Raw genomic sequence first — 27,219 nt, forward strand, 5'->3', positions numbered from 1 at the left:
AATTTTTCTTCACACTACTGTTCATAGAGAAAGTAACTTTACAGCCATATTTTATAGTCAGAAGACGGCTAATGCTGTAGGACACATTACCTAGAAATGTTATCGAAACAGACTTGCCATTTCCCTCATCATTACTCTTCAGTTTGTTACCTAGTGTTGAAATTTTTTTTATTTGCCCTTTTTTGCTAAGTATTTGGTCAACTATGTCTTGTTTTGAACCATTATTGCTAGCAATAGTCTTAAATTACTTTCTTTCTGAAAATTGTATGGAAAAAGAGGTGTTGTTAAAGCACAATTTACTGCTGAGTGGAAAAATGCAACTTTACGAGCCTGAAGGTGGGAAGAACCTGATGGAATATTATCAGAGTATGTTGTCTTACTACGAACATCGAAACTGACACTGTCATTCTGTATGTGTAATTTCAGATGAAGGAAATTTAGGTCACCATTCTTATTTTGAATTTCTTTTGTGAATTTAATTTTCTTGTGGAAGCCGTTAAAGGTGTTAAATAACAAATCTAATTCTTGGTCAGTTCCATCAAATGCAAAAATTAGGTTATCTACATACCCTACGTAAAACTGTATTTTACTCACTAATTCTGACTGTCTTGAAAAAGCCATCTTCAAGGGAGTTAATGAAAATGTCAGTGATGATGCCAGCTAAGAGATTAGCCATCGCAAGGCTGAAGGATTGAACATACAATTTACCGTTAAAAGCAAAATAATTGTACTTAAACATTACCTTTAAAAAACTTATCAGTTCTGTAATTTGCCTCTCAGATAAATTTTTATACAGTAATAAGTTCTTTCCAATGATTTCAAGTGTCACGTCAATTGGGATGTTCATGTACAGGCTTGTATCATCAAAGGATAACAATCTAGTACTAGGAGAGCGTTTGACCACTTTCATTTTACTAATCAGATCTTGCCTACCCTTAAAGGAAAAATTACTGCCAAAAGTAAAAAAAACTCCTTGAGTTTACTTTGTAAATGTCTAGCTAACTTGTGGTGGGCACTCCCTATGCTATTTACGATCGGGCAGATTAGATGCTGGTTCTTGTGAAGCTTGAAATGGTTAGTGAACATGAATCCAAAGCCTCCTGTTTTAAGAAGCCAAGTGTGGCCAATGCGAAGCTGACTGAAGGTAGCAGATTCTTTATGAGAAGCACGATGGGAGGACTGCCACATTCTGTGGTCTCCTTTAGGGTTTGCAGTTTATTCAGAGAAACTAGGGCACACCAAACCGCATTCCAAGACTTCAACAACTGTCTGTGTAGATTCGACTGAAGGTCCAATTCTGGAACCCCCCAACTCCAAAGTCAGCATCCTGGTAGCCACCTTGGCCAACCAGTCAGCACGTTCATTCCCTGGGATCGCAAGATGACCGATCATCCAGCATGGTGGAGGTCACTGAGGAGATCCTGAATAATCATAACCAATGGGTGTTGAGGGTAGCAATGGTCAACAGCCTATCAAGGAGTCATTGCCAGTTAAGCCTCGGTGAAGGTATTAGACTGTGTCTTGCCATTTTCTTCAGATATGACCAGAATCTCTCTATTTTCTGCCATATTTCGAGACAGCGTTTGTTGTGAAAACTATTGGAAGCATCTCAGACTGGAGTACAAACTAAGTTTTGAGCATCTGTAAATGTCAGCAATCTTTGAGATTTAGTGTACTTGTCAATCTAGCATACTTTCTTCATTGCTTCTGCAATAATGTCATGACCTGTTTTGTGTACAATGAGGGATCTGTTCAGTATCTCAATTTACTTGATAGAAAACTCTCTATAGTTATCAACACTGTTTCTTTGAATTTGAGCCACATCTGGCCGGCACGGCACTTACACAATTAGTATTGAAGAAATAGTGTATTTTTAGAAATGCATTAAGTGAAATTTAATCATATTTTTTAGAGAGAGATACTTTACATTTACTTTTAGTGGATTTGGAAGTTATTGTATTCATTTTCACTACAACTAACTGCCGCATCTCTCATGAGACACTATTTGCACTATGTCCAGTATGTTAATTGCAACCATTTGAATTTCACACTCGCTCCTGAACTAATTGCTCAAAATAATTTTCAATTAAAGCATTCAGTACAATTCTGGATTATGTTTTATGCCTACCATCATAGGATTCTTTACTTAGATAGGGAATAGATAGCAGAAAGGGGAGGGGAGGGGAGAGCGGGAAGGAAATTCTCATGGGATACACTGTAATCAATGAATGTGTAATATCAAAGATTGCTCTCAAAATCCCAAAATACTACTTTCTCGGAGAAGTAAAACTTCGAAACACATCTCCCACACATATCTCAGATATTGCAAATTGTTTTAAATATTCAGAGGCAGATGGGAATAAATAATTTAAAACCGACATTAATTTAAAACCGACATTAATAAGGCCAAAAATTCACAAATCTAGAACCACAGATGGAAAGTTCAGAGACATGAGTCAGGGAACACAGCCAGTTCAATAGAAGGCTATTGAACGACAAAGAAGCACTTACCTATAGTACATGTGATGGCCACGCTGACTGTGATTCATATTTGGCGATGGTTCATACAGACAGCAAATTTCTCTTATCTGCTTCAATGCAGGCAATGCCCATTTGTCCCCTGTTTTCAGCTCTTCAACACATTTGTCCAGCCACACCGTTTTCTGTGCATCTCTCTCTTGCGAACAACTATAATCTAAAATTTTGACATGAGCTGTCAGTGCTTGGTCCATAATTTCTGTTGGCACATCGTCAGAATGTGCCAAATTCCAAAACAGTGTGAGCACCTGGGAAAAAAAAATAGCACACAATGATTAAAATACTGCTTCTGGTCATCATCATTTCACATGGTAAAGTCCTTGTAATAATATTTGTCTATTCAAATATGAGATTAATCACTTACAATAAGCATTTTCTTGGAAAGGTGCAAATGCAGGAGCAAATCATGTGGGCAGCATAACTAATGATTTAAAAAGTGTGTTGTTCTGAAGTGTCACTACAAAAGAAAAATGTAATGAAAAAATAAATAAATAAATGTAAATAAAATAGAAAGAAACTTCCACATGGGAAAAATATATTAAAAACAAAGATTCCAAGACTTACCAAGCGGGAAAGCACCGATAGATAGGTACAATAAATAAAACGCACACGCACGCACGCACGCACGCACGCACGCACACACACACACACACACACACACACACACACACACACACACACACACACACACACAGAATTTCGAGCTTTCGCAACCAGCGGTTGCTTCGTCAGGAACGAGGGAAGGAAAAGGAAAGATGAAAGGATATGGGTTTTATCCTTTCATCTTTCCTTTTCCTTCCCTCGTTCTTGACGAAGCAGCCGCCGGTTGCGAAAGCTAGAAATTCTGTGTGTGTGTTTGTGCGTTTTATTTATTGTGCCTATCTACCGGCGCTTTCCCGCTTGGTAAGTCTTGGAATCATTGTTTTTAAGAAATAAATAAATGAAATGATCATGTGGCATTGTTGGCTGAGAGGTCCCATTTGGGTTTGGCCACCAAGTTCAAGTCATAGTTCAGTCGATGCCACTATGGGAGGCTTGTGGCCAATGATGAGGACAACACAACACCCAGTCCACGAGCGGAGAAAATCTCAAACCTGGCCGGGAATCAAACCTGGGCCCAGTGCTTGGGAGGCAAGCATGTTACCATCCAGCTAAGCAGGCAGACACTATAAAGGAGCTTCCATAGGAGCTGAAAGTTGCTCCAATTCAAATTTTCCCAGACCACACAGACTGAATACTGGTCGATTCCCACTGGTACAAGTACTCAACACCATCCTCATTCCTTTTCTGCTTCCTTAGTTATATTTAATAAGTATTTTTTTATTGCCATATGTGTCATTTAGCAAAGACATAGCAGTGTAGACGAGTCGCGATTTAACAGTCTAGGATGTAAGAATTATCAGAGACTGCACTATGCGCAACAGGTATCTGTAACAGCAAAGTTATGTGATGGATTCATTCAAGCATATACAGCATAGTGTTAGTCCAAGCATCTACTACATATAAAACAGCTTACAGCTACTGAATAAGAATAGTGGGCTGGCCATCTAAACATCATGCAGAAAAAAGGAATCAACAATGGTTCTGAACAGTCGAAAGTACACCATTAAAGCACAAATACCATAACACTTAAGTTGTTCTCTGGCGTAGCATTTTCTTTGGTTTAGCCTACATGAAATGCTGTGATGATGTGGAAGATATGACATTTATGAATGTCTGCATGGTACAGTGAGTGGCAGTTGAAGCATGACAAACAAATGCAATGAGCCACACTAGATTCAAACAATTGTAAGTTTTATTACAGCACTAGCAAGAATAAGAAAATTTTAATTAATTGAGGAGATTGACAGGAAGCTAGTTTCTCTCCAAAAAATATAGCTTATATGATGTTTATACATTCAATACTTGACGACTAGTCATAATGACAAAAATGACTTCTTTAAAATAACTTTAAATAGACACATAGCTACCTAATTACCTTATGTGCCATGACACCATCCTTATCATCTTCAGCAAGACGCCGAATTAACTCCAGCAGTTTCTCTCGCTGCTTCTTGTTAGCATTTGTCCAGCTAGACTAGAAAATTTATGTAATGGTGAGTAATCTAAATATAATATACATTCCACCTAAAAAATATAGTTCAGTATTATGAGTCTATATATTTCACATGAGGATAATTTGTCTCCACAGTACTTACCTGGAAACAGACAAAAAGGTGATCCAGTTGCTCCGGAGAAAAGTCCCATGCTAACTTGGCAAGGAGATCATGCACGTTTTTAACTATAGCCTCATGTTTCCCAGCTTGGGCAGCCCACACGTTGTCCAGATCTTCTAAAGTTAATGCTCTCTCTTTGATAACAAACCTTAAAATTTTTTCTAATTTCTCAACATACTGTGGTTGATGGAGTGAGTCCCTCAGGACAATTTGCAAAACTTTATTTTCTTTTATCCATTTCTGTAACAAACCAAACCAGTTTGAAACCATTAAGTGCCTTTATGCAAAAAATAAATAATAATGCAAATAAAATATTTTATTGAAGGTGAATGTGGGACTTTCGCAAAAAAATTCACTTGCAAAATCTCTTCAGGGTATCAACCATGTAAGAGCTTCGTCTTAATGTTGTGTTCTGCCAAATTCATTATTCATCACAGACTGTCGACAATTTGGATCTCACTCTAAACTTAAAGTCATTAAAGTAGGAGAAGCACAGTTAAAAAAAAATCAAGTTTCAGAAAATGGATGAGAGAGAAATTACAGATTAATGAGAAACAGAGATACAAAAGACAGTGAACTGGGACCAGAAAGTGGTATGGTTATAGAAATAGATAAGTGAGAAACAATATACACACGACACTTGGTTTTTATCCAAGATGGATTTGAGTATCTACCCATTATTCATCGATCCACTGTTATATTTCCAACCACTGTTACACTTCTAGGATACTGGGTTACCCTCAACAGAGAACACAGTTGGCTAAGGCCAATTCAGGCTTTACCAGAAAGGTCAATTTTATAATTATACAAATAATTACACTTCAGCACATTCGGGAAGGGTACAGCAAGTAAGTGAATAAACTTACAGAATCAAACTATGTAACTGTTTAACACTATACCGATGTGCCAACAGTAAAAATTGCCGAAAATTAATACATCTCACATGCAAATAAGAGGCACACGTCCAAATTAAGGTGTTTTTACATTACAGAAGACTTATTTTTTTTCTTTTCAGTTTCTGTGTCAATCACTTCAAAAACCATTGTGGACTTTGATTACAATACTAGTGCAATTTGATTAGCCAGATACAGATTCCTTAGAAATTTCTTCTCAGTGTCTAACCTCCTTGGCAACACACTCCCTGTCTAATAGTGTAAGAGCTATATCAATAAAAATCCTCGGTAAAGATTTTTTAACGGATGGTGATAGCTTGTGGTATGGATACATAGGTTACAGCTATCCAGTAAGCAAAAATGGCTGTAACTTGGAATGATATTTCATAGACACTTATCCAAATTTTCTGGTGAAACAATATGTATAAGCTTGATAAGAAAACTTCATTACCCATGAATGAGCACATTGGTCTTCAATAACTTTCCTGTATGCCAGGGGCCGCCTACATTCTGCCATGATATTTTGGCCCTGATGTGTCTGGCCATCTTCATGTTAGTAGACAACTGTTGAAGAGTCCAGGTGCATTCAAAGGTATTTATGCCGAATCTTGCGCATGCGAATAGTGCTGGTGTCTTTCGGCACATGTGTTGGGTGATTACATGTGCAGGTCAGTTGAGTTGTGTGTGCTGCCCTCAGTGGTGGAAGGGAGAAATGATCTAATCATTAAGTATCAAATTACACTGTCCATTATGCTGTGACTGGATAATTTAATTTATAGGATGCCAATTTTTATCCAGTTGAAAGCCGTTGTCACGATTTATATGATTATCAGCAAGACTGGTTTCCACTGATTATTTGATTACCAAATCCCAAAATCTGGAAACTGGAGCTAAAATTTTGTTCTATTTTATTCCATAGAATGACCCATGGAAATACAGTGTCCGTGATCTTAAATGGTTGCCAAAGACAGGTGTATCTTTCTTTTCTGTACAACACTCCTGAAAAATTTGAGTCATCTGGCTATATATGCAGCACCACACTCATGGAATTTTGTAAATGCCCGCTCTTTATTTAAGTTGTCTTTAACAGGTCCGACCAGAGCCAACCTTTTTGCTGCTGAAAATAGGATAACCTTGATTTTATTTTTCCTAAAAACTCTGCCTATTTTAGAAGACACATTTACAGTTATTAATGTCCTCAGTGCATATGAACAACTATTAAAACAAGAAGCAATGCAGTGAAGACACTGATTATAAATCAACTGTTTCCTTCCATCAAGGTCATCTCCTGTCCACCAGTGAAGAGCTTGGCTCTGGTTGGCTTCATTAAAGAAGACTTACAACTGAAGAAAGTGTGCATTTTCAAAATTCCCTGCAAGTGTGTTGCTGTATATATACGCCAGACAACACGAACTATCCAGGAGCATTGTACAGAACATGAAAGATAAACCCATCTTCAGCAACTGTTCAAAATCAGCAGTAGCAGAACACTGTATTTCCATGGGACACTCAACTCCAGTTTCTGCGATATAGTTATCAAAGAATCAGCGGAAATCAGTCTCGCCAATAAATCCTATAAATCGTGACTACGGCTTTCCGCTAGATAAAAACTGGAATCCTATAATTAAAATTAGCCAGTCACAGTGGAGTTGATGCGGTCATTTGACAATTAACGATCAGATCATCTCTCACTTCCACCACTGAGGACAGCATGCACAACTCAGCTGTCCCATACGTCATCACCATCTGTCCCACACATCATCGCTGTCCGCATGTGCCAAGAGATGCCAGCACTTTTCGCATGTGCCAGATTTTCTATATATACTGTGAATGCAACTGGGCTCTGAAGATGGCCGGATGTCTCTTGGTCAAAATATTGTGAAGAATGTCGACAGGATATGGCTGCGCACCCAGACATAATTACAAGAAGAAATGGGACAGGAGAATTTCAGAAGTTACATCAAGTAAACTGACCTTTGACAAATACATTATTTTGTGAAGTGGGCACTCATTTTTAACATTTTAAAATGTTGTTGACACACTTATCACCAAAAATATCATTTAACTCTCTATGTCACTAACAACACACAACTGTATAGTAAGTAGCATTTCTGGCACAGCATATTATCAACCCCTGTAGCACAGACAAACTGTTCTTTTGTCTCTTCTGCATTTTACAACTCGTGCTGTTGTTTCCTATTGTAATCAATGGTAAGAATTAATCAGAGCAGCTAAGAAAATTTATTCCACCACTGCAGTATCAGTATATACTGTTTTTGGTTTTGCAATGTTGTTTCTATGCTCTACACTTTAATAATTTCTTGTATCACTACTGAACAATGTGGGATACATTTCAAATGTTAATAAAGAATATTTAATGGTATTGTAATTTTCAATATGATCAGTGTACTTAAAGGTGTAACAGACATTTAACATAAAACATTGCAAGTCAGAGTGAAGTATGAGCTGGCAAAGTTTCTGACCATGATAATTAAAAACTAATGAAAACTCTACCACAACAGTATTTGTTACAATTCCTATGAGACTTGGGAACAAGGTACACAGGTAACTGCAGCAAAGGAAAGAAAGCGGTATCAGTCTCCGATGCCAATGTCACTTGCATGTTACGTCACCTGAGTCCGACAAATTATCTAATAGTTTAAAAACTCCAACTCTCCACAGTTCCTGTCCCTTTACCACAGGTGCCCTGCTTGTCACTATCGATGCCACTTCCCTGTACACTAAAATTCCTAATACCCATGACCTTACTGCAATTTAACACCACCTTTCTCAACACCCTATAGATTCCACAGCAACAACCTCCTTCCTAGTTGCCATGACCAATTATATCCTCACTCACAATTACTTCTTTTTTTGAAGGCATTACCTACAAACAAATACGGAGTACGGCTGTGGGCACCCACATAGCACCATCCAATGCCAACCTATTCAAGGGCCATCTAGAAGAATTCTTCCTAAAAACCCAGAATACTAAACCCCTCACCTGGTCCAGATTTACTGATGACATCTTTGCAATATGGATAGAAGGTGAGGACACAATATCCACATTCCTCCATTTGCTTCACCTGGTCCTATTCAGTCCAACAAGCCAGCTTCCTAGAAGTTGACCTTCACCTCAAAGATGGCTAAATCAGTACCTCCGTTCATGTCAAGCCCACTAACCACCAGCAATAACTCCACTCCAACATCTTCCACCAATTCCATACCAAGAATTCCCTTCGATACAGCCTAGCCATCCATGGTCATCGTATCTGCAGTGACAAGAAATCCCCCTTGGAATATACTAAGAGTCTCACTGACGCATTTACTGACCATAATTACCCTCCCAACCTTGTACAAAAACCAAATCTCCTGTGCCTTATCATTCCAATCTCCCAAAACATCAAAACGTCCCAGAGTCCGACCACAGAGGAGCATTCCCCTCCTAACTTATTACCACCCAGGACAGGAGCAACTGAATTACATTCTCTGCCAGCATTTAGATTACCTCTTGTTGTGCCCTGAAATGATAAATGTCCTGTCCACTATCCACCCACACCTCCTACACTGGTATTCCACTGTCAACCAAACCTACACAATATACGCATCCATCCTTACACAACCCCTGCTCCCAATCCCTTACCTCATGGCTCATAGCCCTGTCATAGACCTAGATGCAAGACCTGTCCCATACACCCTCTGAGCCACCTACTCCAGTCCGATCACTAACATGATCTATCCCATCAAAGGCAGGGCTACCCTTGAAACCAGCCATGTGATTTACAAGCTAAGGTGCAACCACTATGCTGCGTTCTATGTAGGCATGACAAATAATGAGCCGTCTGTCCACATGAATGACACCGACAAACTGGGGCCAAGAAACAAGTGGATCACCCTGTTGCTGAACAAGCTGACACACATGATATCCTTGATTTCAATGACTGTGCCATATGGACCCTTCCCACCAACACCAGCTTTTATGAATTGCGCAGGTGGGAACTTTCCCTGCAATACATCCTATGTTCCCGTAACCCTCCTGACCTCAACCTTCGTTAGTCACTGTCCATACCCATCCAGTTCCTTTCTGTTCCCATTCCAGCACTACACAGCCGTCATTTCACCACCACACCATGTCTTCTCCCACCATGCACTGGTGCTGCTGCTCACAATGTGGTTTCAGTTGCCTGAGACTGCAGTCATATGCACGAGTTTTGTGTGTGTGGTTTTTTTTTTTTTGACAAAGGCCTTAATGGCCGAAAGCTCTAATTGCAAGAGTCTTTTCCTTGTGCCTATATGAGACTCAGCATCTCCACTATATGCTGAGTAGCAACTTTCCTTCTCTAATAATGTTATATAAGTAAACTGATCTTTATGTTCAACTTTTAAAAACTTAGGTCGGCTTACCACCCGTAACATCCGCAAGATAAGAAAATACTGATTTTTCTATATAATATAAGCTTTTTGAATAGAATTTTTGCTTTTACAAAACCTCCATCAGTTTTTTCCAAAATGATCTTTGTCTTCTTCTTTTGGTTCTACTTAAGCTTTCAACAAATGACTGTTTCTTTTGAGAAGTAGCTTGAATGAGTCAAGATGTTTCTCAACATTATCTTACTTTTCTGATACAGTTCAATGATGACATAAATAGCACAATACCAATTTCAGATCTGCAGGATATAAGCAGTTTTGTAAGCATTCACAGTCATGTGACCTATACCTGACAAAACTACAAGTAGAACGAACAAGGCATTTAAGAGTAGAAGTAAAAATTTTAAATAACTTTTTGCACTTTACAGGAAGACACTCAGTGTGGTGGTTTTAGTTTTCTTGTCACTTGTGGAAATTACAATGTTGCTTATGAGTGCAAACTAACTAAAACTTCAACTGCCCAAGGGGAAGGAGTGGAGCTGGGAAACAAGCCCAGCTTCTCTCTTGCAGTACAGCCAGCCTACATCTTTATCTTGTAAAGAGTGGACACACCATCAAAGGGACTGCTAATCCTTTCTGGTGTCATATAAGCAGAACCCCATAATGTTGTGACAGGCAAACAGAGAACTGACAAGTGCGAAGTTCTCCATTATGACAAGTCCTCATTGTTCACAAGAACCAATGTCATTTCTCAGTTTTCAGTTCTCGCTTAGTGCCAGAGGACTGATGACACCAATATTTATACTCCTACCACAGACGCAATGTCATATTAATGACATTTACCAACATTTTGTATTAATATAGCAAAGCTGATGGTGTGACCCAAAGTGGCTGCATAGTGTATGTGTTAATCCCTAACATACTGATTTTTTCCCCAATTTATGTTCCAAACAATGAATGACATTACATATAGACAAATAAAGATAAAGATAAGCTCAAAATGAAGAGTTACAAATTTTTGAAGATCACTATTAATTAAACTCAAGTAAACTCATGCAACAGACCAACCCAAATATCCTGGAATCTGAAGATTTTTTTAGTTTCTGTGTCACTATGAAGTCACACCATGTATTTCACAATGATTTTCTGTGAACAGATACCTTTGAGGGGCTGTGCAGAGCACAGTGGAAGTTTTTATTTCGTATCACTGGCGGGCACTTGCCAGTCAACTGACAAACTTTCATTATTTCCTGTCTCTAATAAAGTAACATCACATTCTTCTTTTCTTTACTAGGTGCTAAATTCGATGTCTAACTCCAGTTCACTATAGCCATCATTTTTTAAAAGCACTGCCTAAACAACAATACATGAGAGGCTGAAAGTGCGCATTTTGTTGTCGATTATCCAAAGCTGCAAACAGTAAAGATGTTGTCTAGTGGAAACAACCTCAACCAAATACGACAGGCAGGTTAAAAGTGTCTGACTGGATGCTCTTTGGCAGCCAAACACTTATCTATCAGTGCTCAAGCGCAAATAAGCAAGTTTTTATTATTTCAGAGGTTTGTTCTTAAATTGCCCAAGTATACTTGAAATTTTCAGTTTCTGTCAAAAGAATAGAAATAATACAGGACATTATATGCAAAAGATTGTGGGTTCCAATAAAATCAAGAGATTTCAATTTTTTATTTTTAAACCTTTATTGAACTGATTTTGATCATTACTATTATTCAATTAATTGGTTTAAATTTAACTTTTTATTTCTTACTCCTTTGCCACATCATTTTATTCTTTATATTAACTTTTTCATATGCTCTCATTCTGTCTTCTTATCATTCTTTTGTCATTTGGAATGTTTTTCATGTTATTTTAATTATCTTTATGTATTAACTTCTACTTTATTCCTTCCATTCTTTCATTTTATATTTTTGTCCATGTTACTGTATTCATTATCTCCAGTATTAATTTTATGTGAATTTTGTTTTCTTTGTAATTTCTCCTTTTGCTTAAATCTTCATCTGCATTATTTTGTCCACGGAGCAACAAGAATTTATGTATTAAATGACAGTTATGATAAAAAATTTGCTACTTCTGAGTATATGCTTTTAGGTGGGCACTTCTCGGTACTAACCTCTTGGTTCGATTTCTTAATTTGTTTAACAAATTTGCATATTGAAGTGAAATATATATTAAAGCATACAGTATAAATGCAAAATCAAATACATAGACTTACGAGATGAAATGTTCCATTAACTTTGAAAAATAATTGTCAAAATGCAAGTGGGTGAAATGTTTTGCAAACAAGTTGTGATGAAAATAATGAAGTTATTTAGGGCTAATAATATGGGAAGCGACAACAATCTATTTGGGGGCCGTGTAAATATGAGCTGCTGAGAAAGGTCATAGCAGTTAGGTCAGTGCATATCCAGATCAGTAAAGACGTCATCGCACCGCACCTTTGTGGCATGGTGTAGTGTCAGCAACACTCTTACAATAGATCGCAATTCGAATCCTACATGGAAGTGATATTTTTTAAAAAAATATGTGAGAGGCACATCCTTTGTATGGATTAGAATGATTGCATCCATCATCAGATTTCTAGTAGATGTTTTTCTTATGCGAGTATTACTTCTAATAAGAATAATGCATAACACGTGATATATAATTCTGCAATAATGTTGTTAACAGGTCAGGATTGGCCAGGAGGGGAAAGCAGTAGGCACCCATTGAGGTGAAAAATCAAACATATTTTCAGTGCATGGATGTTTAATGCCATAAAAAGCAAAGGCAGGCCTGTGAAGCTGCCGAAAATGAATCGGCTGCTGCCCGAGAGAGCAGGAGAGGAGAACGTCTGGTCAGGTGGGAAGCTGCCAGCAGAAGAGACCGGACGGCATGTCCGCTCCCAACGGCTGGCCGCGGTTCCAACCCCACTTGATCGGTTCCAAACCTTCCTACTGTTCGGCCAAATCGAAGACGTGCAGTTCGGTAGCATTACTGCGTCAGCAACACGCGAGTGTAGCTGCTGATTGCTCAACAGGTGAATTTCAAAGTGGTTCTTTCCGGTTTCTTGCAACGTGACTGATCTGCGACAACCTTGTACATAAACAAATCTCCCACGCCATATCATTCCAATCTCCCACCACCTCAGAAAGTCCCACTGTCCGGCCACAGAGCAGCATTCCCCTCGCAACTCAGTACCACCCAGGACTGGAGCAACTGAATTACATTCTCCGCCAGGGCTGACTACCTCTCGTGGTTCCCTGAAATGAGGAATATCCTGGCCACTATCCTTCCCACTCCTCTCACAGCGGTATTCCGCCATCCACTGAACCTACACAATATACTCGTCCATCCGTACACAATCCTTGCTCCCAACCCCTTACCCCATGGCTCATACACCTGTAATAGACCTAGATGCAAGACCTGTCCCATACATCCTCCCACCATCACCTACTCCAGTCTGACCACAAAACATCACCTATACCATCAAAGGCAGGGCTACCTGAGAAACAGTCATGTGATCTACAAGCTAAGCTGCAGGCACTGCGCTGCATTCTATGTGGGCATGACAAGCAACAAGCTGTCTGTCCGCATGAATGGCCACTGACAAACTGTGGCCAAGAAACAAGTGGACCACTCTGTTGCTGAGCATGCTGCCAAGTATGACATCCTACATTTCAATGACTGCTTCACAGACTGTGCCATATGGACCCTTCCCAACAACACCAGCTTTTCTGAATTGCACAGGTGGGAACTTTTCCTGCAATATAGCCTATGTTCCAATAACCCTCCTGACCTCAACCTCCTTTAGCCATTGACCTCTCCCATCCAGCCCCCTCCCTGTTCCCATCCCAGCACTATACAGCCCTCATGCATCCATTGCAACAGCCGCTATATTTCTCTCCATTTCAGCTATCTCCCTCCTCCCCCCCCCCCCCCCCCCCTCCTCTAACCTTCTGACTGCACACAGCTGCCCCACCCTCTTTCCAGCTCGTCCCTCTGTGCTTTCCAAAGGTATGTCACTGCTCGCCCCGCCTACCCTATTATCCCTCCCACTTCCCACCTCAGCCTCCTTTTTACCTCCAACCAGTCGCCACTCCCATCACATGCACCGCTGCTGCTGCTTGCACTGTAGTCCAGTTGCCTGAGACAGTCTCTCTCTCTCTGTGTGTGTGTGTGTGTGTGTGTGTGTGTGTGTGTGTGTGTTGCATTTCCGTAAGTGTGTATGGGTGGGTTTGCAGTTTATTCTGACAATGGCCTTACTGGTCGAAAGCTATTTTTGTGACAGTCTTTTTGTTGTGCCTATCTGCAACACGCATCTGCGCTAGATGGTGAGAGCAACAGTCCTTTTCACAATATTGTCTACACTTTGATAATACACGGAGAAGTAAAATAAACAGAAAGAAATTCTTTATATTAATTTTTATTTTCATCAGCCTTTTTGCTTATATAACCTGTTGAAACAATCTTGTGGACCAAGTGTAGCTAGATGCAGTGCCGGTGTAGCTGGCAGAAATTATGGAAATCTGGTAATCGGCGACGAAACATTTACGAATCCGAAAGTTTCTTTATGTTTTAGATACTTACAGTGCACTGCCTTGTGGTATTCACATTAGACTGTTTCTTACAACATGCATTATACCACTACATACACAAATAAACATAATATGTAGCTACACTTGGTGTTCATGGTTGAATAAATCATAAAAAAGGGACTGATTGCATATTTATTACCAAATAAATGCCAGTTTAAATCACAGTCGCAGTTCGTTGTCCACAATGGATATACTGAAAATATTTGGCTGTTTTTTATGAATATATTGAAATTTCTGAGGTTTTGAATACACTGGGACCTGAGATCACAGCTGCTTTCTTTTATTTTTTTCCTTCTTTTCCTGAATACTTTGCGGATTTCATTTCTATACTGACGTGAGAATATTGCAATGTCTGTCTCTTCCATACGTATCATCTGCTTGCTGCTCTTGCACTGGCTGTGTAGAACCGTAAGGTGACACATCCTTTATTTTTCTCGTCCTATCTAACAGTGAGCATCGACAACATTAATGCACGAAATGCTTAAGTACACCACTGGCCCCAATCTAGACTTTTAGCATCTTCTGTAGGAAATGAGTATTTGACCAGTTCTAAAGACAGTTCGACTGTACTGCAGATGGATTCACGCAAATTGCAGTCTAAACATGGTAGAAATCCATAAAAAGCCAAAGTATGCAGTATAGAGTCTCATGGTTGACAGCACAACAAAATCAACACTCCCCTGGTGTCACTGTTCTCCTCCAACATCTGCAGTGCCGTGCTTGAGCAACATAGGAACACAAACAGTAATATCTTCTAGTGTGCATGTCATATGTAACAACAATTACTAGTACATAAAAAAAAACATCGCAACGTTGATTCAGTTCAATTCTCGAACTTTCACTCGTCCCTCAATCTAGTGACATCGGTTGGTATTATCTTCACAATGGGTCTTTCCACTGTAATTTATTCTTGTGATGACAACTGCTTTCAGTTTAATGTGATTTATTTCATATGTTAGACATTTAATTCTAGATTAATTTTCTTTCTCCTTTCATCTGAATGTGCCTTGGTCTAAAGCTGATTAAAAGCTGGAAACGTTTTTCCTCGGAATTCTAATATGAGAACAGTGACCAAATTTTCCATTAGGAACACACTCAGGAAATCATTACGGTCTCATAACCAAATGAAATACTGACTTGGTTTCTGAATGATGAAAAACAAAATTTTAGCCTTTGAATGTTACCTTTACTTAAAATAGGCTTAAATGTATGTATACCACACCCGAATATGTATGGTAACTTTTACTGAAAACCAGTTCGAATACAATGAAAGTTTGCTCACGTTAATAGAATTTAATACTATTTCATCCTGTGTTTCACAAAATTGTCTGTTTTTAAGCAGAGCTTTTATACTGTTTTAGAGGCTAGTTCATAGTTTCTCACTTATCCATCTCTTGCACTAGTACCACATGTCAAACGTCAAATGATTGTGCAAGTTCGATATTATATCGAATGCTTTAGCATATTGAGAAATCTTGAGCCTATTCACATGCAAGTATTGTTTGATAGGCTTTACCCTTTGGAATTCTTCAAAATAAATTTGTAAAACCTCAATAGCCAACGCTGCTTCTTGAAACTTAAGATAACACTATATTAATCTCTTAAACAATGTCAAAATGTTGATCTTGGCTGCAGTAGTTTAATCTTCATATATGAAGACAACTCCGTATTTTTCAAATTACAAATTTGGGAGGAAACCTCATCTTATAATTGGGTCAATACGGTACTTGGGGCAAGTGGCGCACACACACACACACACACACACACACACACACACACAAACACACACACACACACACACCTGTACCCTTTCACAATGAAAGCTGGGCGCACAATGCCAGGCAATTCAGTGAGTGGGCTAGGGTGGGATTGGGGTTATGTTAGGGGATGGGGAGGGACGAGGGGTAGGCAGGAAGAGGGTTTGGTGGGAGTGAGTAGCCCTAGCAGCTTAAAGGGAGGCAGTCAGTTTGCTGCATGGGAACACAGGAAAAGGGGTGGGGGTGGCAGGTGCATGGGATATGCATGTGAGCACATGTGTGAGAGCCAGGTGAAGTGGCACATGATTAAAATGATGTAAATTGGAAGGGGATGATAGGACAGAAGAAGGGGCAACTGTTGGGTGGAAGGTATGGAGAAGTGGGTTAATAGAGACCGAGGCCAGAAAAGTTACGGGAGCAGAGGATGTTTTGCAAGAATTACTCCCCCGTGTAGTTCGAGAAAGTTAGTGATGGAGGGAAGGATCCAGATGGTCCAGGTTGTGAAGCAGCCACTGATATCTAGCATGTTGTGCACAGCTGCATGTTGTGCCATCAGGTGTTCAACTTTATTCTTGGCCATTAATTCGGATGGACAGCTGGATGGTTATGATACTGACTTAACAAGCTGTGCAGTGGTTGTATCACAGTTTGTATATGCATTGGCTGCTTTAATATATGGCCCTGCCTCTCAGGGTGTAGGATAAGCCTGTGACAGGACTGCAGTAGAAAGTGCTGTGTCGGTGGGTTGGGCAGGTCTTGCACCTGAATCTTCCAGAGAAATATTGTCTTTGTGGCGAAGGGTTGGGAGTGGGAATAGTGTAAGGATGGACTATGATGTTATGTAGGTTGGGTAGGCAACGGAATTCCACTTAAAAATGGGAGAGGCGGGACTTTTTAGAGAAAGACGTCCCTCACTTTAGGGCATGATGGTAGGTGATAAAAGATATGCTTCGATTGCTCCAGTCCAGATGATACTCTGTGACAAGGGATGCAATCCTTTGTAGCTGTTTTTTGGGAGTGGTGGGAGGATTAGGTGAGCGTGAGAGAGAGAGGAATCGTCTCATTAGCGAAACAATGGCAAGAGACTGCTATTTGTTGTTACTTACGCTGCTGCTTTCTTTGATAATAATCAACAAGAACCAAATAATAGACTGCATGTGATGGAAGATGTTCTGAAGGAGAGTTTAGCGAAAATTTTTCTTCATTTGAAAATCTTTGCAGACGCCTCTTTAGTACATTACATTCTGCACAGAAATTAGAGTATTAGAGTCAGCTTAGATTTAAAAATCTAGTCAGTTGTCGTGCTTCATTTCTGACTGTATCACTATTCGGCGTAAGAATAATACGAATATAAACATGGCATCATACATATATTCTTCCGTGTTTGTTGTTGTCTCACTCTAGTTTCGTAGTTTATTAGGCAGACAGGATTTAAATGAGGTCGCAGCAAACACGAAAGAATATGTGGCAAAATGTTTATATTCGTATTATTCTGATAGTGAAGAGAATACTGCATGTGATTCACAATTCGTAAAAGTTCCTATTAGTAACCATCTCTTGTCGTAAGTAGGAGAAAATTCAGAACGTCGAGTTGGCCATATTGACAAACATCCAAAACAGTCTTGCCAGTCGGAATTTCGTAGCACATTGAAAGGCTGCTACATTCAAAGATGGACAATATGGAATTTGTATTTACTTCGTTGGATAATGTATGAAAATGCAGTGGTCAAAACTCGGGGCAGAGAAAAAATCTCGTCTTCCACCTTAATTTATAATTTATTTACTGACGCAGAGGTTTTGGCGCCAGTATATATCTTTGAGCCTGCAAAGCACGCCTCTGTAACACTACATATATTCAACGGCAGAAGATAGTGGCGGCACCTACCAACATTTTACAGAGCTTCCGGTTACTTTGCACTCAATTCTAAGCCGCAGGCGGTATTTGGATTACAAAAACTGGAAAAAATGTGCGGCTTAGATTCGAGTACATACGGTAGGTTTGCGGGGGGAGGGGGGTAGTCCCAGTCAGTGAAGGTGCTCTTGAGATCTTCAGCAAATCAGGGCAAGGGGTTCTCATCATTGCAGGTGAGTGGCCAGGCTGTATGGAAGGAATTTTTTGGTGTGGAAAGTATGACAGCTGTCAAAATGCAAGTACTGCAGGTGGCTGGTGAGTTTGATACGGACAGAGGTGTGGCTGGAGCCATACATCCAGGAAGGTTGAGGAGAACCAGCTGAAGTGACTGGAAGAGAATGCTTTTATGTTGTGAAGGAACGAGTTTAGGGTAGCTTGGCCCCGTGTCCAGACCATGATGGTATCATGAACCTGAACCAGATGAGGTATTTTGAGAGGCTACAATGGTTTCCTTTAGATGGCCCATAAAATCTTTGGTATAGAAGGGTGCCATGCAGGTCACCCTGCTGATTTGTTTATATACCTTTTCCTCAACAGAGAAACAGTTGCGCATCAGGATATACTTAGTAAGGAATATGAGGAATGAAGAAGTGGACTTGGAGGCTGAAGGATGTTGGGAGATGCAACAAGGTCATGGGCATCAGGGATTTGGCATCAACAGTGATCAGATGGAAACCAGGAGAGGGGGGGGGGGGGGGGGGGGGGATGGAGTGCAACTCCATACAAAAGGGCCTTAAAGTCAGAATGCCTACTCAGGAGCAACACAGAACCACATATTACTTAACAACACTAGAGAAGCAATTAAAAATATTTAGATCTTACTGCCATTCTCTCTGCTGTCAACCACTCTTCCTCTTCTAAGCCAGTGTGACGATGAGGGTAGTAAGTTACACTAGCTATTACTTTGTTAACCTCATTAAGAGCATTCATCTTTCCATTGAATGAGGAGATCTGAAGCAACCTGGAGAAAAGAAATGTAATATCAATCATCATCATCAACTTATGCACTTTTATCTTTTCTTCAGACAAAAACCACATTACCTGAAAAGTATTAAAAATGATCACCACAATTTATTGATATTCTAAGCTTTCACTTTCACATTATTGGGTTTTAGTGGCAAAAGTTACCTGTTCAGACTTATTCAGGCTTGGTTAATTTTAGTTGGAAACACTTTATACAAATTCAATTTTTATTGTTTCAGTGTTTTTCTCAGCTTCAGTGCACTAAAAATACACAAATTGCTTCATCAGGATGCATTTTTCTTTTATTACAAAACATGCTCATGCTCACTGATTAAGTTATACTGTGTACATTATTTGCAAAACCTTTCATTCTTAATTAAAGTGCTATCTGAATACATCACTCTTGAGCAAACTGTATTTAAATCTATGATGACCTAAAAATAAAAAAAATAAAAAATAAAATATTATGCATATTTATTGTTTAGAGCATTACCACAGTGCGCTTTACAAATAGAGCTAAATGTTTCTGATGAATGATCTATCAATTTACAAAGTGATCCAGCAGATAGGAATACTAAAGTAATACCAGTAGTTAAAAAAGGAAGATGGCCACATACACAATCTCCAAGCAGTGGATGGTTTGGGTTGAAACTGCAGAGTTACTCGTAAATCAACAGTGTCAGTATAAACCATCTCACCAAACCATCCACTATTTTAATTAGTCACAGATTCAATGTCCACAATGCATAAGATTGGGACGGGGTACACACAAATTGGTCAATACCATAATGTAGCCTTTAAGGACAAATGCCCTAAACAAGCATACTGTGAAGCAAAGTCATGACTGTCATGTCTTTAATGCAAAGTATTGGATGATGAGGCATTTTAAAGTGTGTTTTACTTCCTCCCAAATTGTTTTCAGCTCTGCAGAAATAAGGCCAGTGCTAAAAGTAATGAGAAATCAAAGTCTCCAAACTATTTAGAGGGAGAAGTAGCAAGATAATGGAGACGAAAATAATCACCTGTCACAATTTAATACTCCTCAATGTCAGTGGCTTTGTTGAAAGCAGTAGCAGTATATGCAACTGCCTCTTCTTCATATGGTAGTGGAATACGGTACTGTCCGTAACATGTGCCACTCCACCTGGTCACTAGAAAGCCAAGTGCACAAAACTGCACTACCTCACATTGCGATCCTAGGAAATTACACTCTCGCTACTCAGCTTCATTTGGGAAACGTTAGATTTATCTCATACTTCAATGAATGTAGTTCTCACACAATTCCTGAAGATTGGTAGACGCAGTGCTTGCCTGAGTAATTACTCTATGATGTCTTCACTTGTTGCATGCTTTGTACAACACTAGTTGACATCTCGATGGAAACTAGAAAAATCAATCCACCACCAGTAACCAAATCCTGTTGTAGTCAACAGGCTTCAGTATTCAAGTTTCAGACACATGATATCCTCCCACACCTTCACAAATGTTACTTCCAGGGACATTTATTCGCCTTCACATGATCCTTCCTGTCACATTATTATAAGGTATCAAACCAGATAAGTTCTGTGTGACGAGTATGTACAGGATTTTGGTCAACTTCAAGTTAATACTTCTCAGATCACATTGTTATTGACGTAATGACTAGACTATTTCCACATTTAGAAGTCAAGTGCATTGTTCAAAAGACACGGATGAATTAGAAACACACCGTTCCGCCTCCAAACCTAAAACACATATATATCAGCTATATATGACAAAGATAGGGACTAAAGAACAGATGCAATGACTTCTGACAGATTAATGTGTGTGTATTAATTTCAATAAATATTAAAATATTTCTAAACAACCTGTTTTCTAACTTATTGGGTACTCTTCTAAGTGAAAGCTTTTTTTCACGTTTCTGAGGAATTCCTCTGCAGCTGTTTTTTGGGGGTGGTGTGAGGATTAGGAGTGTGTGTCTGTGTGTGTGTGTGTGTGTGTGAGGATATGCAATATGTGCATATCCCATGCGGATTGTTGCTGCTGCACCTGATGCCCCAAATTATTCCCATCGATAATTATATTTATTCCTACTTATCCTATTTTGTACTTCACCCTCATGTATTTTGCCCTCTATTTTCCATGACTAGCTGTGCCACATGCATTTGGGATCTACCAATCCTCTTTCCCCCCTCTCTTCCCAACACATGCAAACTTGCATACGTCATCCATTCCTTTTCTAACACGTTTCTGTTCGTTTTTAACATATTTGTGTGTATTTTTACACAGTTTCACACATTTTTTTGCAGATTTGTGCATGTCTTTATGTATTGGTAAGCCCCTTTTCTGTTACCACACTCCTCTCACAATTGTGACACCTTTGTTTGCCTATTTCATCATACCCATTTCCCCTATGCCATCCTTACCATAATGGACCCCTGCTCCATCTTCCTGCAATAGTTTGGAAACGTATGCCCTTCCCTATCCAGAATCAGAGCCCATATCCTACGGAATCCCCAACAGCCTAAACATACTATGTCCTTTCTCTGGATCCCACCCTCCTCCTCCTTTCACAATGAGCTTCACCTTTTCAGTATCAGACATTCCCTGGCCAACACAAACCTGGCACTTGTGCATACCCTGGTTTTGTTTTGTTTGGTTTTAGGGAGCAAAAACAACTGGGGTCATACACACCCACGTCAAACTATAGAACATGCATAGCTGGTATTGTGTGAATAGCCCAGATGTGAGCAACTACATCTCCAATATGTTTTCATAATGACACATCTATGTAGGCCTGATCCCATTTTGCATTCATTAAACTATGTCACGTCTTAACGAGGATACCGTAAATATTTGATGAGGGCAGTTATTTGCTGGGATGTTCTGTATGCTTGGTATCTCACATACCTATCATCGCCTAATATTCTGCCAATATGAAGATGCCCGAATCAGGCGAAAACACATCATTGGTAAATAAATAATAAATACATCGCTGCAACCAAGACTGTTTGTTTCTTCATATGAAGAAAGAGACCAGAAACCTGGGCCAATGGCTTCCTTCTTCATATTGACAACATTCCGTGTCCCACATCACTTTTGATTCGCGAGTTTTTTGCTGAAAAAAGTGTTCCTGAACCCACATTTGCCTTATGAGATGTTGTACCGTGCAAATTCTTCCTCTTCCCGAACATTAAAAACATGCTTAAAGGAAAACGTTTTGACACCATTACTGACATTAAGAGGGCCACGACAGAGCAGCTGAATGTCGCTGGTGAAGTGGACCTGCCAATATAAAAAGATGTGGCGAGTATCGTGTAGTTAGCAGTGAAGCAGGAACAGCTTAGTGTGTGTGTGTGTGTGTGTGTGTGTGTGTGTGTGTGTGTGTGTGTGTGTACGTGCGCGCAGGCGCATGCATGTCCGCGCACGTGCGTTGGACAATGACTTTCGCCTGTCTGCTGCTCAGTACCATCTCCTCGTAAGTACTATTATGTTATATAAATAATTATGTATATTCTGCTCTAACTGTCACAAGGAATTAAAAACACTTTAACAATGAAGACTAAGATGAATTACGGATTACAAACAAATTAACTCTTGTTCCTAACAGATTGTAGAGCACCATATGTACACTGTTAAAAGAGAAAGCATAGGAAATTAAAAGTTGGTTTTCTAAGGCATGTGCTGAAAAAACTAGGAAAGCTTAGTATAGTAACTGAAATACTGAAACAAAAAACAAATCATCTGGAATGACACCTTTACTCTGCAATGGAGAATGCACTGTTTTTAAACTTCCTGACATCTACACCTCCATCTACATTCACATCTACAACATTACTCTGCAATTCAAACTTTTGTCTCCACCATTCCATTCTTCAGGAGCATGTGGGAAAAATGAACACTTAAATCTTTCCTTGTGAGTTCCAATTTCTCCTATTGTAGTGTGATGATAATTTCTCCACATTTTCACATTCGGGGAGAAAGGTGGCAATTGAAATTTTGTGGAAAGATCTCCCCAAAACCCAAAAAGTGTGCATGTTTTAATGACTAACACCCCAGCTTTGCATATTCTATGTGTGAACATACTCACTCCTCTCTCTCTCTAGACAAATCTAAACACTTAAACAGCCCCATGCACGTGGTCTGTGTTGCTGAACATTTCCTTAGTCAGCACTCACCTGATTCCAAACCCATGACATCCTTCCCACTCCCCTTCAACTTTATGCTTAACAACAACTGCTTTACTTTTGAGGGTCTGACATGCAAGCAGATCAGGAGCATGGCCTTGAAACCAGGATGGCTCCTTCCTATGCTAACCTTTTAACAGTTCACTTGGAGGGGACTTTCATGGGAACTGCATGCCTTCAGCCCCTGGTTTGGTTTAGATACATTGATGATATCTTTGGTGTAAGGACTCATGTTGAGGCTGCCCTGTTCCTAAATACATTCTCCAACCTAAATTTCACATGGTTCTACTCCAAACCCCATACCAGTTCCCTTGATATCGACCTCATTGTCACCGAGGGTCAGCTACATCCTGTTCACATTGAACCTACTAACAAACAATAGTACTTACATGCTGACAGCTGCCATCCTCTCCACATCAAATGTTCCCTCTCATACAGCCTTGGCATTCATGGCAAACATATTTGTTCAGATGCAGACCCTCTACAGCAATACTCTACCATTCTCACCTCTGCCTAGATCAAAAGCAGATTTTTCCTTAATCTCCCTACCCTATGGCTATCCCCACTCTAAGACTTACTCTATGCACCCTCCTACCATCACTTATATCAGCCCTGTAACTGGCGCAACATATGCTATCAAAGGGACAGCCACTAGTGAAACAATATGTCGTATACCAGCTGTTAAGCAAACATTGTTTGCCCTTTTACATTAGTGTGACAACCACCAAATTATCAATTAGAATGAATGGGCATAGGCAGAGGGTGTATACTGGCAAAACACAATATCCTGTTCCACAGCATGCTCTACAACATGACAGACATGACCCCTGTGACTGTTTCATCACTTGTACACTTGAACTCTTCCCTGAGACGCCAATTTCTCAAAAGTCCATAGGTGAGAAATGGCATTACATGTCCTTGGTTCTTGCTACCCACGTGGCCTTAATTTATGGTAATTTCTTCGATCTCTGCATTTCTTCATGGTTACTATTGTTCTCTGTGTTCCCTCCAGTCTATCTTATGTTCTGACCTTCAATTCCCCCTCCACCTCTACCACATACAATACACTTCATCTTTTTGTTCTTAGTAACTCATACTGATCTCTGTCTTGCATATTACCCATCATCCACCTTTGAACTCTCACATTTTCAAATCCTGGTGCAGTCCCCAATAATCAGTCTCCTTATACTCCCAACTGGTACATCTCCCCTGACACGAAGTTCTGGGATACTTCTCTGAACTCTCTCTCCATGTCCTAAACCTCAACAGTACTCTTTTTTTTCCTTCAACCCCTCTGCCTGAAGATGCCACTGGCTCCAAAAGCTTGCAAATGTCAATATCTTTTTATATATGTGCTCTCCTGCTGTTGCTTGTTTTCAAAAAGTGGTTATTTTCATTGATACAAATTTATATCATGTATCATGCAGATGAAATTTAATGGATTTCTTTTATTACTCATGTGGTGGGCCTCATGAGTTTTATTACTCAGGGCCCATTACCACTTTTCGAACCACGAAGATATCCCGGGTAATTATTTGGTACTGTGTTTTGATCTTCTGACAAGTCTACCACATGGCTAATGACAACATCATCTGCAAACAAGTTAAGACGACTGCTCAGTTCATCTACTAAATGATTTATATTGCTTAAGTACAGAAGAGACCCTCAACACTTCCTTGGAGAATGCCAGGTATCACTTCTGTTTCACTTAATGACTTTCTATCAATTACTGTGAACTGTGTCCTAGCTGACAAGAAATCCCAAATCCAATGGTATAACTGAAGACTATACCCCATGGGCACACAATTTTATTAGAAGCCGCTTGTGAGGAATGGAGTCTAAAGTCTTTTGAAAATCCAGGCATATGGAATTCAAAAGTTGATAGCACTCATTACGTTGTGTGAATAAAGGGCCAGTGGTGTTTCACAAGAACGATATTTTCTGAATGCTTGCCATCTATGTTAATAAATCTTTTTCTTTGAGGTAATTCAGAACGTGGTCCCAGGTTTGAGTCTCAGCCCCCCCCCCCCCCCCAACACACACACACACACACACACACACACACACACACACACACACACACACACACACACACACACACACTTTTAATCTGCTAGGAAGTTTCATAAAACATGAGAGTGAAAGCTTCTCAAAATTACTGGAAAATCTGGCAACACTTTTTTCCAAAAGAAACTTCTTCCATGTCACTAAGATTTTCCACAAGCATTGTCTTCGTGCTTATCCCACTGCTCACTGGTTCCTCTACGCCGCTGAGGTTGTTAAAAAATAAGGAAGGAAGGAAGAACATCTAAAGCTGCTGCTTGGAAAACTCAAAAATCCCAACAAACCACCAACCAACACATACTCACTTTGAAAATGTACACTACTACTTATAAGATGGCCATGAATATCTCACCTGAGTATCATCTTCAGTCTGAATATTTCGAGGTTCTTTATCATCTCTTCCTGGTTAGGAACACGAGATACCAAACATTTTGCTGCCTTTATGATAGCAGATATTGCATCATTTTTTGATTCATTCTTTGCTTCTTTCTTCAGTTCATCATCTGTCAGATTATCTAGAATCCCAGGAATCATTTCCTAAAGGAATGTAAAGTAATTAGCTTTCATTAGAACATGCAATTTTTTCAGTACTGATATTTTTTGTGAAGGGCTTACTGAATGATGATCTAATTTTGGAACACAAAATGAAGGCTAACATTGCCTTTTTAATTCCATGTTACTACACAGCATATATTCTGCCACATAATTCTCCAACTTAAAACCTCACTGCCCCCCCCCCCCCCCTGACCCGCCCCCACAATAATAATTCATGGCATTTGGTTAAAGTTCCAGATTCAGAAGATCATTCCACAAGGAACAAGATGATAGTACGAATCTGTGACAAAACTAAACAAAGTAAGTAGTCATACACTTAGTGTGCTGATAACAGAACTTATCAAGCACTTTACAAAATTTAGAACAACCTACCAATCACAGTGGTGACGAAAGAAAGAAAATTATTATATAGTTTTTCCATTAATCAGATATTAAATTGATCAATTTTATTTCAACTTACATGTTAATCAGCTTTGTTTGGCACTATCTAAAACACTTCTATTTACATTTACGTATTACAAACTATCTCAGCAAACACAATGGAAGTGAGGAATTACTAATACTGCTCATTTCCTCCTTCTTCTCTTTCCTGATATTGTGCTCAAGAAACAACTGTCCAAATGCTTCTTTGTGTGCCATTATTTGACAATCATCACTGTGGTCCTTGCATGACATACACGAAGATGGAGAAGAGTTGTGGGAGGGATAACAAGTTCTTAGAATTCTTTCTACGGCCTGGCTCACTGAATTTTACCAGTAACTCCTTGCTCTGATCTTACTTGTACTGTCTTCCACTGCACTTTCATCACAGTTATTGTAATGCTCTCCAGCAGGTCAATCAAACCCATCATAAATCATGTTTGTTCCCAACTGAACATTTCTTGGTATTTCATACTTCGTAGCATTGCAAAAATTGTATTATAATCTTATGATTTTACAAGTAAATATTTTTCTTAAGAATTCCAGTCTGTGATAACAACTATCAAGAAGGCAGGAGGGAAGAGAATGTAAGGCAATCACGCCCCCCCCCCTTTCTGTCAGCGACATCTTTACTTTTTGCTGTTTTAGTCAATTACGTAACTTTATTGGATTATCTGCGTTGCCAACCATGTCAATTATCAAAAACTTTTTGGTAAAAAAAGATTAAAAAGACCCATCCAATTTGCGTATGATATCCACGATACTCTCTCCCCTA

At 39.5% G+C, this 27,219-nt stretch overlaps 1 protein-coding gene across 14 annotated transcripts in view; it reads right to left on the reverse strand.

The window, feature by feature from the left end:
* LOC126335092 (probable ubiquitin carboxyl-terminal hydrolase FAF-X) overlaps nt 1–27,219 on the reverse strand; it is a 316,568-nt gene that overhangs the window by 220,651 nt on the left and 68,698 nt on the right. For all 14 annotated transcript variants that reach the window (XM_049997991.1, XM_049997988.1, XM_049997999.1 and 11 more), the window contains 5 exons: nt 25,822–26,006; nt 19,099–19,237; nt 4,737–4,994; nt 4,517–4,615; nt 2,512–2,786 (listed from right to left, as the gene is read on the reverse strand). In XM_049997991.1, the coding sequence (XP_049853948.1) occupies nt 2,512–2,786; nt 4,517–4,615; nt 4,737–4,994; nt 19,099–19,237; nt 25,822–26,006 (956 nt within the window). The remainder of the gene's footprint in view (nt 1–2,511; nt 2,787–4,516; nt 4,616–4,736; nt 4,995–19,098; nt 19,238–25,821; nt 26,007–27,219) is intronic.

The sequence above is a fragment of the Schistocerca gregaria genome, chromosome 2 (genome assembly GCF_023897955.1).
Source record: "Schistocerca gregaria isolate iqSchGreg1 chromosome 2, iqSchGreg1.2, whole genome shotgun sequence".
Lineage (NCBI taxonomy): Eukaryota > Metazoa > Arthropoda > Insecta > Orthoptera > Acrididae > Schistocerca > Schistocerca gregaria.